The sequence below is a fragment of the Olea europaea genome, unplaced genomic scaffold (genome assembly GCF_002742605.1).
Source record: "Olea europaea var. sylvestris unplaced genomic scaffold, O_europaea_v1 scaffold399, whole genome shotgun sequence".
Classification (NCBI taxonomy): Eukaryota; Viridiplantae; Streptophyta; class Magnoliopsida; order Lamiales; family Oleaceae; genus Olea; species Olea europaea.
In genome coordinates, this window is record NW_019259490.1 from 327,175 (window position 1) to 340,843 (window position 13,669).

A 13,669-nucleotide genomic window follows, 5' to 3' on the forward strand; every position below is an offset into this window, starting at 1 on the left:
TGTATTTTGAAAATTTAAATATGAATATGAATTGAAACATTGTTTTTTATTAAAAAGTGAAATGGTTTAATGCTTTAGTTGTATTTTGCACATGAATGCTAAAACACGAAAATGACATTTTTTTTCACTTTTTTCTAAGAAGGTCGCAATCTATCTCATTTTAATTCTTTAGAATCAATTAAAGAGATGCATACTTGTATATTTGTAAAAAGTCAAATACAAATATGAATTCAAACATTTCATTATATTAAAAGTGACATATTCTGTCACTTATTTTTAAAAAAAAAAAAAAAAAAAAAACTCAGGGCAAACAGAAGTTTAACTGGGTTTGACTCCAACTCGTCCAATGCCCAGCTCACCATGTTTCTGGTCAATCAGCTGGGCCAGGCCAAGTTTATAACACTGCAGGTGGAGGGAATGTGTGTGTCCACGAGTGGTATAAATAGCAGAGAGATTGTGTGTGTGAGAGAGACGCACCCCAAAGGACTGGCCATTTTCAGCAGATTGTACATCCAGAAAACCAGCCAGAAGAAACTTGCCCTTGAGAGAAGAGTCTTTCTGCAATAAGACATCAAATAAAATCAATAAATACTTTCAATTGATGGAAGAAGATGGTCACTAGTTAATTCACCAAGTAATGGTATCTTGAAATAAATTACCACTTTCCAATTAGCAGATTGAGAAGTCCAATGAAGGACAGTTCCACCAGGCTTCAACACTCTTGAGATGTTGATAAGCAATTGATCGCTGGGAAGCTCAAATGAGTTACTGATATATACAACAACATCCATAGATAAAGATTCCACCGACAATAGACCTGCCATAAGACATTAAATGTAAAAATTGACATGAATCAATGGATATTGCAACAGCAATAGGCTCAAAGCCAGAATAGTAATCCACTAACGCATCAACCTACAATTTGAAATCAACAAAAGGATTTTATGATCAATAGTCTTTCAGATACAATAGAAGGCTTTATTAAGTGAAACTGGAAGGGAAGGACTGATTCAGTTCACAGCATCTGGAACCATATTACGCAATATGTGCAGTTAGCTTATTGAGGGTTCAAGTATTAATTTATTACAATTATAAAATAAGTAAAGAATGTGATAGGAATAAATCAGATAAAAAATTATCATGTCTACAACATCAAATTTTGATCAAAAGGTATGTAAGGATGTTGCCATCCATCAAAAATCTTACGAAACACATGGTTTGCAGTGAGATGGAATACAATAAGATTTTCACATAGGAGTTTCATTACAGTAATTTGTAATGCATAATTGGAGATTTAGTAACTTTCAAAGCTTTTAAAGCAAGTAAAATGAACTCATACTTGATAAAAATTTCCTAGAACTATGGGTAGAAGTATGATTCAAAGATCAGATTCTAAGTATAGCTAATTATTAAGAATATTTTATTTTATTTTTTTAACAAAGGATTTTTTGTTCCGAAGGGCCGACATGCTTGATCATGATTAAATGCACAATGTTGATTTGATGGTTGCATATTAACTAGAGACCTGTCCTAGCCACCACATTCTCTTCCAACACAAGTGATCCCGATAGACCCCCCGTTCAATTCACATATTCTAGTAGGCCAAGGAAGGTCGGGCTACCATCTGGTGGGAAGGGAAACTGAAGTTTGTTAGGGGGGGGGTAATTCTGTTGGGGAGAGTTTGTTAGAAGTAGGCTATAAATAAAGGTAGAAAATAGTCCTAGAGGTAGGCAAGAAATGAAGTAAGAGGGTGGTCTATCAGTTCTTTTTCTGAAATATAATTTTAGCTTTCATTAATTACTTATTCTTTCTTTCGGTTGAGTCTTATCAAATTGGAATCAGAGCACGTCGGTCCTTATGGCTCAAAAGAAAACAGAGGGGAGGATAGAATCAATGGAGAAAGAAATGAAGGAGATGAAGTCTGATCTCCAGCGTCTTCCGAGGCTGGAACGAACAGTAGGAGAATTGGCCCAGAACATAGCTCGGATACTCCAATCAATGGAAGAAACAAGAAAATCTGGAGCAGCCCTTTCCAACCCAAAGGCAGGATTGGATGGAAATTTTGGAGGAGGAGGGACAGGAGGCCTAACTGGGTGCCCAGAACCAACAGCTACACACCCAAGATTGATAGGCGATCAACGAACCTTGGATCGAGGGAAGTGGCCAGAAGAATATGGGGAAACCAGTAATGGAAAATTGACGCCGATTACGGACCAGGAAAGGGAAGGAAATAACTGGCAACGGGTAACAAAACTTGAGATGCCCAATTTCAGTGGCAACAACCCTGATGGATGGCTTTTCCGGGCAAAACGATACTTCGATGTGAATGGACTGACAAAAAGGGAAAGAATGGGAGCAATTGGAGTAAGCATGGAAGGCGACGCTCTGTCATGATTGCAATGGGTGGAAGCAAGGAAGCCATTCGAAAACTGGCAGGAATTCCGGCAACAACTGCTGCTTCTTTTCGCCCAACCCAGGAGGGCAATTTGTGTGAAAAGTTTCTTGCCGTTCAACAAGAGGGGACGGTGGCAGAATTCCAACGAGCGTTCGAAGTCTTGGCTACAATGTTGAAAGGAATACCTGATGAGGTTCCTAAAAGAACGTTTGTGAATGGTCTAAGGCCTGAAATCCGGGCTGAAGTCTGTTTATTGGGCCAAAAGGATTGGGCCAAATTATGGACATAGCCCAAAAGGTTGAGGACCTGAATTGGATGATAAAGAGAGCCAGAGGTCCCACAGCCCAAAGAAATCAAAAGTTTAGTCCAGCTACAATCAAACCTAACCCATTTCCTATGAAGACTGTGATGATGGAAGGGAAATTTTCGAACGACAGGAGAGATGAACCAGTTAGACGCATGTCCGACGCCAAATGGAAGATGAGGAGAGACAAGGGCCTATGTTTTCGATGTATAGAGAAGTACATGGCTGGACATCAGTGCAAGAATTGAGAGTTAAAAGTACTCTTGGTGCAGGAAGACGAAGAAGACGGCAGGTCAGATAGGGAGCCTCTAGTAGAAGAGCAGCCAGTCGAGGTGGCGGATAAGGTGGAGTTATCGCTAAATTCTGTGGTAGGCCTAACCACACCCGGAACCATGAAGTTGAAAGGGACCGTAGGACCTCGTGTGGTAATTTTGTTGATTGATTATGGCGCTACCCACAATTTTATATCTCTACAGTTAGTTCAACAACTAGGAATTCCTACCACCGTTACAAACAACTATGGGTTGTCATGGGGACAGGAGAATCAGTAAAAGGAAAAGGCATATGCAAAGGGGTGATGCTGAATTTGCAAGGGCTAACTATCGTAGAAGATTTTCTTCCTTCGGAGTTAGGAAGTACTAATGTGATATTGGGGATGCAGTGGCTAGGCACAGTGGGAAGTATGGAGGTTAATTGGAAGATGTTAACAATGAGATTCCGGATTGTCGAGGCAGTAATGACATTAAAAGGCGACCATGGGCTTAACAAATCAGGAATATCCTTGAAAGCTATGGTGAAGGCTCTACAAAATGAAAGGCAGGGAGTATGGGTGGAAATGGAGGAATCAACAGAAAGCAAAATGATGGGAAAGGAGAAGGAAACGCCGATAGGAGTTCTAAAATTACTCCAGAAACATAAACAAGTGTTCACTAATGTTGTAGGCTTACCTCCCACCCATGACTCAAATCATGCGATCCCGCTTAAAGAAGGCACAGAACCAATCAGTGTGAGACCATTTCGGCATCCCCACATCCAGAAAAACGAGATTGAGAGGTTGGTGAGCGAGATTTTGGCTGCAGGGATTATTCAACGTAGTATCAGTCCTTTCTCTAGCCCCGTTCTACTTGTGAAAAGGAAGGATGGCAACTGGCGATTTTGCGTGGACTACAGGGCGCTAAACAGAGTCACTATCCCGGATAAATTCCTGATTCCTGTCATTGATGAGCTATTGGATGAACTCCACGGCGCCACTATCTTTTCAAAGCTAGATTTGAAGTCAGGATACCATCAGATTCAGGTACGGAAGGAAGATGTGTATAAGATAGCTTTTAGGACACGCGAAGAGCATTACGAGTTTTTGGTAATGCCATTTGGCCTCACCAATGCCCAAGCTACTTTTCTATTAGTGATGAATGATGTGTTTAGAAGTTACTTAAGGAAGTTCGTGTTGGTCTTCTTTGACGACATCCTAGTCTACAACAAGGACTTAACAACTCGCGAACATCACTTGTAGGCGGTCTTCACTGCATTAGAAATGCACCAGCTGTATGCCAATGCTAAGAAGTGCCTTTTTGCACAGCAACAAACAGAGTACTTAGGGCACCTGGTCTCAGAAAAAGGGGTAGCAGTGGACCCGAAAAAAAAAATAGCAGTGATGGTGAATTGGCTTCGTGAACTTAGAGGGTTTCTGGTGCTCACAATTTGTTATAGAAGGTTCGTGGTAGGGTATGGAACCATTTCTTGGCCTCTTACACAACAACTACAGAAAGATCCATTCAGCTAGAATGAAGAAGCAGAGAAAGCATTTCAACAATTGAAATTGGCTATAGCCTCCTAGACTTCTCGAAACCATTTGTTATAGAGACGGATGCTTCAGGCTACAAGCTAGGGACAATGCTAATGCATGAGCAAAGACCACTTGCATTCTTCAATCAAGCATTATCGGTGAGGTCACAGCAAAAATAAATTTATAAAAGGAACTGATGGCAATTGTCTTAGCCATTCAGAAATGGAGGCACTATATTCTAGGAAGAAAATTCATGGTTCGCACTCATCAGCACAACCTCAAATATCTACTAGAACAGCTGGCGATTCCAGGGGACTTCCAAAGTTGGGTAACAAAACTGATGGGATACGACTTTGAGGTACAATATCGACCAGGTACAGAAAATAAAGCGGCGGACACTTTGTCACGTATTCCCGCCCAAACGGAGCTGGCAACTCTCACCCTCCCAATGCTACTGGACGTGCAGCAAGTGGGGGCTCAAGTTGACAATGACCAACTACCGGCTAAAATAAAGAAAGAGCTCCAGGAGGATCCAGATGCACACCCAAAGTTCTCAGTTGACCAAGGCAGGTTATTGTATAAGGGACGCCTCGTACTCCCTCGTGCCTCACCATTGCTTCCTACATTGCTCAGGGAATTTCACAGCAGCCCAGTCGGAGGTCACTCAAAATTCCTTCGAACATACAAGCGACTGGCCAGCAATTTGTATTGGGCAGGGATGAAGAAGGATATCAAAAAGTTTGTCGAAGAATGTTCGGTTTGTCAACAAAACAAAATCTCCGCCTTATCCCCCGCCGGCCTGTTACAGGCCCTTCCAATTCCAGAACTTATTTTGGACGACATCTTGATGGATTTTGTGGAGGGACTGCATAAGTCAGGAGGGTATGACTCACTGCTAATGGTGGTGGACCGATTGAGCAAATATGCTCACTTCCTACCCTTAAAACACCCATTCACAGCTACCTTAGTTGCTGCCATCTTTGTCAAAGAAATCGTTCGTTTACATGGCATGCCCCGCTCAGTTATCTCAGATCGAGAAAAGGTATTTTTAAGCCACTTTTGGACAAGACTCTTCCGGTTACAAGGGACCTACCTCTGAAGAAGCACGGCATACCATCCACAAACAGACGGCCAAACTGAGGTTGCAACAGATGCGTGGAGGCCTACCTGAGATGCTTCTCCTATGACAAGCCAAAGAGATGGTATACTTGGTTACCTTAGGCGGAGTACTGGTATAGTACAACCTATCATGCATCCACAAACACGACCCCATTTCGTGCGGTTTACGGAAAGGACCTCCCTCCCTTAACACGCTATGGAAATCAGAGGACAACAATCAATTCGATTGAGAAGCAGTTACAGGACAAAGATTTGATGCTGGATGAGTTGAAGTTCCACCTGGTTCGTGCCCAAGAAAAGATGAAAATGGTTGCTGACAAACACCGACGAGACATCCAGTTTGAAGTAGGAGACTTGGTCTACATAAAGCTGCGACCATATCACCTTCGGACACTAGCCAGGAAGCCAAATGAAAAGCTAGGCCCTAAGTACTTTGGCCCATTTGAGGTGATAAAACTTATTGGACCAATGGCATACCGCCTTCAGCTACCCCTACTACAGCCATACACCCTGGGTTCCACGTGTCCCAACTTAAGAAAGCATTGGGAACCAAAGAGGCTTGTCAACTAATACATCCTTACCTGGATGCTACCCTTGAGTGGATTATGGAACCGGATCAGGTCTTGGGCATCCGTCTAGCTCCTACAGGCCAGCCCCCTGGTAAAGAGGTACTAATACAATGGAAGGACCTCCCACCATCTGATGCTTCTTGGGAATCAGTCGACTCGATTATCCAGCTTCCACCTTGAGGACAAGGTGTCTTTGGAAACCGGGGGGATTGATAGACCCCCCATTCAATTCACATATTCTAGAAGGCAAAGGAAGGTCGTGCTACCATCTGGCGGGAAGGGAAACTGAAGTTTGTTAGCGGGATAATTCTGTTAGGGAGAGTTTGTTAAAAGTAGGCTATAAATAAAGATAGAAAATAGTCCTAGAGGTAGGCAAGAAATGAAGTAAGAGGCTGGTCCATCAGTTCTTTTTCTGTAATTCGTTTTCTGAAATACAATTTCAGCTTTCATTAATTACTTGTTCTTCTTTCTTTCGGTTGAGTCTTATCAGATCCCTAGGAATGTAAATGAGTTGAAGTGAGCAGGAAAATTGATAAAGTGCCAGCTTAGCCTTGAGGTCCTAAGAAACAATAGTGAATGATCTTTGTCAAGCTCGTGTGTGCATATTTTCTTTTTATTAGCGTGTTTTCCGAAGCTTTATAACTTGATGAAGTCTAGAATAGGCCAAGCTGAGCTTGTCTAGCTACAAAGTAATCTCAAAGGGAGTGATAATACAAAGTAGTCTTTCTCGTGGACAATCGAGTACAATCATTATCATCTAATGTAGAGCATTAAGTTGCCATGCATTGGCTTCAAACCAGTATTTGGTTTCAGTTTTTATTCATTTTTATCAAAAGAATTTCCTTAAATCATGATAAACTGATCATTTTTACATTAAATATAGAAATTATCACTAAGGATTTTTGGAGATATGAAAACAAAATCCAATGCTAAAACATTTCAAGCCTTTTGGAGTAGAGGAATCAACATTAATCGTGGGGTTGGATAAGGCAGGCCCCTTCTTGGTCCAGAGGTGATTGTAGATTTGCACTGCTGCCCTAGTGTATAAAATACACAATCACAACATCTAGAAAGTGATCCGTATTAGAAGTATGCCAAAACACCCATGTCTCCCTCGTCAAAAGTATGTCCATTTTACCTCTCATAATACCTCACTATAACATCCCATTAAAGCTCTGCACTTCTTAGGGTCCAGTACTGGTGAGTAAATTTACCCATAAAATTATCAATTTCTTTCTTTATCTCAGTCCACAATACGCAGTGTAGACCCAGGCTATGCTAAAAGGTGTAATTGAGATGTCCCCATATCTCTACCCAATAAGATGCAATTCTGCCCAAATAGCATAAAGCCACAACAGGTGAACATAGTTTCTTTAATAATTTAAAAAATATTTTGATCCAGAAAGAGGAAAAGAACTAAAAATAAAAATAAAAGTAAAAATCTTATAGTTTAATTACTTGGGATCCCAGCCCAACTGGTCTAATCTCAAACTGAAAAGAATTTCAAGATCCATGTACACTATAAACCAGCACTGCATTTATGGTTTAATAGCTGCAAGAAAAATTAGATACAGCGAATTATTCTGGAAAGAATTCATTCTTTTTAACCCTAGTATATTTTTTGAATTTCAGACACATTCCTTAAAACTAATAAATTTAAAAACATATTGAAATCAATGAGCTAATTTGAGAAAACCAGCAAGTCCCTTCAAAGCAAGTTTAAGTAACAATCTAATTATTTCAAAACAATTAACAAGAAAAGTTAGTGAGGGAATATTTACTGTCTGGTAAAGCTTGAGTGATGATTATAGGATTAAGCTTCTCAGACCCTTCCTTTCTAACAACCTTAATTGCATCTAAAATTGCATTAAGAGACGCCACTACTTGATCCGTTAGTGCTAAAATTCTGTCTTGTGCCATCGTTATATCCTACAAAAGAACCAAACGGAAATATCATGTTAAAGTGAAACATTCTAGAAAATAAGAAGCATTGATTCTTAACAAAAGTTACTGGGCCAAAGTTCAAGATATTATAATACATGTCGGGTCTTCGTTTGAGAAAATAATAATATAAGAAGCCGTGTTCATTGAGTTCCAAAACTGGAAGATCTTACAAACCCTAAATATATTACTATAGTAAACCAAATTTTACTGAGAAAAATAAACAATAAAATACAGAAAAATACCAAAAAAATAGAATTAAATAACTAGGTTAACTACGCAAAGTTTTACATTTTATGTACATCCGTGAAAGGTGCAAATGATCAAAAAATGAAAAAATCGGCTACGTTCGGAGTTAATAGAGAGAGAAAATGATATGGGAACTCACCAAAATAATATGGAACTGATGAAGAAATTGGTGGGCGTTCGTTGATCGGCGGTAATGAGAATCGGAAATCGAAAATTAATCTCTCTCTAAAATCCTCTTTTTTGGAGTAGTAGTCTGAAAACGTGTAAATGCAAAATTGCCGCTATATTGAACGGTGGCCAAGTGCCGCGCCGACTTAAGTTGGTGGCGCGTTCTAACCCATTCGAACAAGGAAACCGAACGGGTTATTTTGAAACAAAGTTTTGGGCAAAATGGTTGGGCCGGCCCTTCAAAATCCAGGCCCATTTTGGCAAATGAACCCGCTCCATCAAGAGCCGGCTCTATTTTCAGAAATAGGGCCTTAGCCGGGGCTTAGTCCCTGTAATTAATGGACAGACCGGCCGCACCCTTTTATGTTTTATTTTTAATTAAATCCGGATTCGTATTAAAAAAAAATTATTAATTAATAACGGAGATATTTAAATCCTCCTTTTTTTGGGACTTGGAAACGATATTTTAAATGTAAACAGAGTTAAAATGGTATAGAAATAATTATTTATATTTAATTTAAAATAAAGTTTGAAATTTTATATGGAAAAATCATGTCAAACACTATTCTTTTTAGTTATTTATTTTGTAGTATCCACAAGTAATGTCACTTCTCCATCACTCATTTACCATTTTTTATAAATACCTTGCAAAACATACCCAAAAATTTCAAATATATTACTACAAAATTTGGAGGGTGTTCTCAAATCTCAATTGATATTTTGATGAATATGAAAAACTTATAAACTCTAATGAATTTCGTAAGTTTGAATAGATTTCTACAAAATCCTTAAAAATCTCACCAAAATTTTTAAAAGAGTTTTTTATGCCCCCGTTTGTTTCTCATTTTGAAAAATGAGAATAAAAAATATAGTCTTTACAAACCTCACACAAAATATAGAAATTCAAATTTGGTGGTTTGATGTGATGGATAACGAATCATATTTTTCATTTTAATGAAGAAATAATGGGAATTAAACAGGGGTTATATATTTTTTTAAGCTTGAAATTCATTCTAATCTTTTAAAATTTCTCTACTAATGAAATCCTTATGAATTGATTATTGAAGATCTCTGGATTTAAAAAATTTCATTGCAATTGGAACATTGAAATTTTAACGAATTTCATATGGGGTTATCTAACTTTAGAAGGATTTTTAAAATCCATCAAAATTTAAATTGAGAAAGCCATGTTATTCTACAAACACTACCTACTCTTTAAAGCGCCACACTGATTAAGAGATCACGTGATAAAAACTAAGTCCTTGTTTGAGCCTCATTCTTTTTATAAAAATGAATTTTTGAATAGTGTATTGATTGGAAATATATGGTTAAAAAATAAAGAAAAGTTTTACATTTACGTGTAATATTATTTTATTGAAAAATGTGTGATTGAAATATTGTCAAAACACTGTATAAAAATGTATTTTTTTCAAGAATGGGGTTCAAACAGGGGGCTAAATCTCCTTCTCCACCTAACTCATACCCTTACCTCCACCACCCACTGCCTCCACCCCCATAGCCTCATCCATGCCTCGCCTCACCCCCACTTAGTAGTAGGCATTTTTTCCCGAAATCGGTACAATCGGATCGGAACCGTTTAGAACTGATCGGTTCAGTTCCAAATCTTTTAAAAAATGATTTGATTTTTGGAGAAATTATTATGAACCAACATGTTCCAATCTAGTTCCCAATTCCAGTATGGGAATTGGACGATTCTCATAGGATTTTTTATTTTTTATAAAATATATGACTCAATCTCCAATCACTTTTATCAAAAAATAATCGAGTCCCTTCTTCATTTTAGACTTCAACACTTTCCTTCTTCTTTTTGATTCTTTGATTCTCTATTCTTATAATTCTTTGATTAATTGATTCTCAAACCAAATTAGAATATTTGGTAAATCTATAGCTAAATAATTTTATTTACAATATATAATTTTATTTCTAAGATGCGAAATTTTTATTTTGTTTTTACTTTGATTATATAGTTGTTGATCCGATCGAAACTTTTCATCTAAAATTCTACAAATTATAACTGACAGAACCAGAAGTTGCAATAAATTTTTAAAGGGCGCCCAATTCAATGTAGGATTTGAATTTGATGGAAGTTTGTTTAATTATTGGAGTACTATGCAGTTTATATAAGTTGATGATTACTTGATGATAGTTTTAAATTTGTATACTTAGTTTTTTATTAATTTTTGAATAGTATGTTCGATTCTTCTATATTTTGTTAAAAGTATCACGTAAGTAGCATTTCTGGATTTTTTATTAGTGAATATTTTATTTTGATATTTTCAATATAAAAAATTGGACCGGACCGTATCAAAACCGATTGGTTCAGTTCCATAGTTAGCTATGGAACCAACGGTTCCATTTCTAAAATTCCCATTAATATTTAGTTCGGTACGGTTCAGTTCAGTTCCCTTTGAAATCGGACTGCGCCCACTCCTACACCCACTAGATTTGATTTTGCCCAAAACTAGGTCCGAAACCAAAGTTCAATAATAGATTTGAACTTTTAGTTGTGAATCTATTGCAGGGTAGAGTGAGCAACAAGGGCTTTGAGATGAAGATTGGGTTGAAACACAACACTAAACTGCCTTGTTCAACGACTTTTTAGCAGTTAACGACAATCAAAGGGCAAAAGTAACGCCATTGGCAGTGATTACCCTATAAACGAGGATTTCAAGTCTCTTCTCCTTGTAGTGAACTAAGAATTTCGATGAGCACAAAATTCAATTTTTATGAATTTCTTTATCATATTTTGTTAGAACTAGAAGCTATATTTGAAGAACGAAAATTGAGAATGGGGTCATGTTGCATTACAACTAATGGTGGTGCGGATCTAGTGATTAATATGTTGATGGTGGAGATGGTGAGGTATAGTGGTGGTGGCAACATTGTCGAATTTTATTATTCCAGCAGGTACCCTAGTGCCAATGATGATGGTGACGTGAAGATCTGATTGTGGTGCATATCGTGGTGGTAGTGGCACCTAATAGTGCAGACTTGAGTGGAGGTTGTCTTGGTGGTGGTAGTGTAGTATAGAATATTATTAGCCGTGATGGTGACATAACATGATAAATTACAAGTGGTAATGACGATGTAAGATTATAATTGTAACATAATTTGTTACAAGTGGTGTTAGCAACATGACGGTGGCAATAGACATAATCGGTGAAATGTGTATAATACACTTTGTTAAAAATTGTGGCAGCGGCATAGTGTGTCTAAAATTATATGCCTCGTTCAATAGTTAATACACTTTCTTAAAAAATGTGTTGTAAAAAATTAAAATAAAAAATATGAAAAATAATGTTTTGGAAAAAAGAAGGTTGTCTATTATATTCTAAAATAATTTAATCTTTTGTGTATTTGTAAACTGTTCCCATTTTATATTTTCTCAAGAGAATTTTATAGGGCTAAGGGTTAGCTCTCACGGACAGTATTCTAAAAAGGTGTGTCTCGTGTGTGTTTTATTGTTTGTCAAGTTGTATTTTTTTGTTTAAATTTGGTCCAACAAACCAACAAAAAAACTGCTAAACCGCTAACTTGAAAAAAATCAACAAAAACCCCATATTAACCAAACCCGACCACAAACATAGTTTTATTTGACCACAAACAAAACAATAGTGATACAGGCACTTATGGTAGAATTATGATTTTGTTGGAACTTGAAGAATATGTGTGTGTGTATATATATATATATATATATTGATCTAGAATAGAACAGTATCAAAATAAGATAGAGCCTTATCATGTATAGGTTCATAGTTTCGAGGTTTGACCTCCACGCCTTGCAGTTGTCACACCTCATACCTTTTAAAATTTTGCTCACGAGGGCAGTGAACTTGAAAAATCTTAGTTTTGACTGGAATGAGGCCCTATGAGATGCTAAGCCCTGTAAATTCATGGTCGAGATCATTAGAGTAGGCCTTCAGGCCAATGGGCTACTCAAACCTAATGCCACCTCTAAATGTCTGCTTGAGAGTCTTTGGATATTGATTATGAAGGTATTTTACGAAGTTATTCTAATGTATTGGTTTTGAGCGATTATGAGAAGTCTGATTTGAGTGGTTTTTATTAGTAATTTTAAAAATAGTCTAAACCGTACTTGAATGTTTATTATTGAACATTTCCAATTTAGAAGAATAAAATTAAATATATGGTGATATATTAAAAAAATGGGTATATGTAAACAATATCGAGTAAATGTTTACATTACTTAGTGAAAATTTTAATTTATAATTTCTTGTATGGATTTTATTATTTATAAATGATACTTTATTTATAAGAAATTCTTTAACTTTAAAAGTAATATATTTACTAATCATTAAATTATTAGTTTTTGTATAACTTTGTATATATATATGAAAATTTTACATATATAAATTAATTTAATCATTAATTATTAGTTATATATAATTTTTTTTATTTATAAGTAAATTTTACAGATATAAAATATTTTTGCACTTATAAGTAATTTTTACACGCAAGTTAGTTTTTTTACTTATAACTTATTATGTTCAATGAATTTTTATCATATTAGTAGTATTTTTATTATACAATCATTTTTTATATAAAGGTTGTGAATTTTGTTTTATAAGTGATTAACCTTTTAGTTATAAAGTAATTATTTTTTGTAAGTAAAAATTTTAGTTACTATGTTTTTATTTATAAGTAATTTTTTTAACGTATAATCGAATTTTTATCTTGCGCAATACATATTTTGAAAATGTGGAAATTAGAGGGGAAAAAATGAAAATTAGCTAAAAACGCTATCCGTGGGTTCTAAATACAATCAAAATTATGTAACACTGATTCTAGGTGCTTTAGAAATCATCAAAAACAAATGCCAAAAAAATTAACGAGCACTAATTCTTTCAGCATATCATAAAAGTGCTACCCAAAAAGTCAAAATTAATGGGAAATAAACTCTTGAGCAAGCCATAAGTAGTAAGTTCGTTTTATTTAATTTACTTAAGATTAAAAAGATTATTAAATATTGATAAGTGTGTTTTTGCACGCTTATTTAAATCACTAACATGACTTAATTATAAGCAAAATATTTAAATTGTGATTTAATCTTATTGAATTTATGCAATGTAGGTGCTTTTAAGGAAATTGTGGAATTC

The 13,669-nt window shown here is 36.3% G+C and overlaps 1 protein-coding gene across 1 annotated transcript in view; it reads right to left on the reverse strand.

The window, feature by feature from the left end:
- LOC111387330 (anamorsin homolog) overlaps positions 1–8,690 on the reverse strand; it is a 12,265-nt gene extending 3,575 nt beyond the window's left edge. The window contains exons 1-4 of the mRNA XM_023011884.1: positions 8,503–8,690; positions 7,955–8,102; positions 660–817; positions 478–558 (exon numbers count right to left, since the gene is read on the reverse strand). Coding sequence (XP_022867652.1) covers positions 478–558; positions 660–817; positions 7,955–8,093 — 378 coding nt within the window. The 5' untranslated portion in view covers positions 8,094–8,102; positions 8,503–8,690. The remainder of the gene's footprint in view (positions 1–477; positions 559–659; positions 818–7,954; positions 8,103–8,502) is intronic.
- Between the last annotated feature and the right edge of the window lie 4,979 nt (positions 8,691–13,669).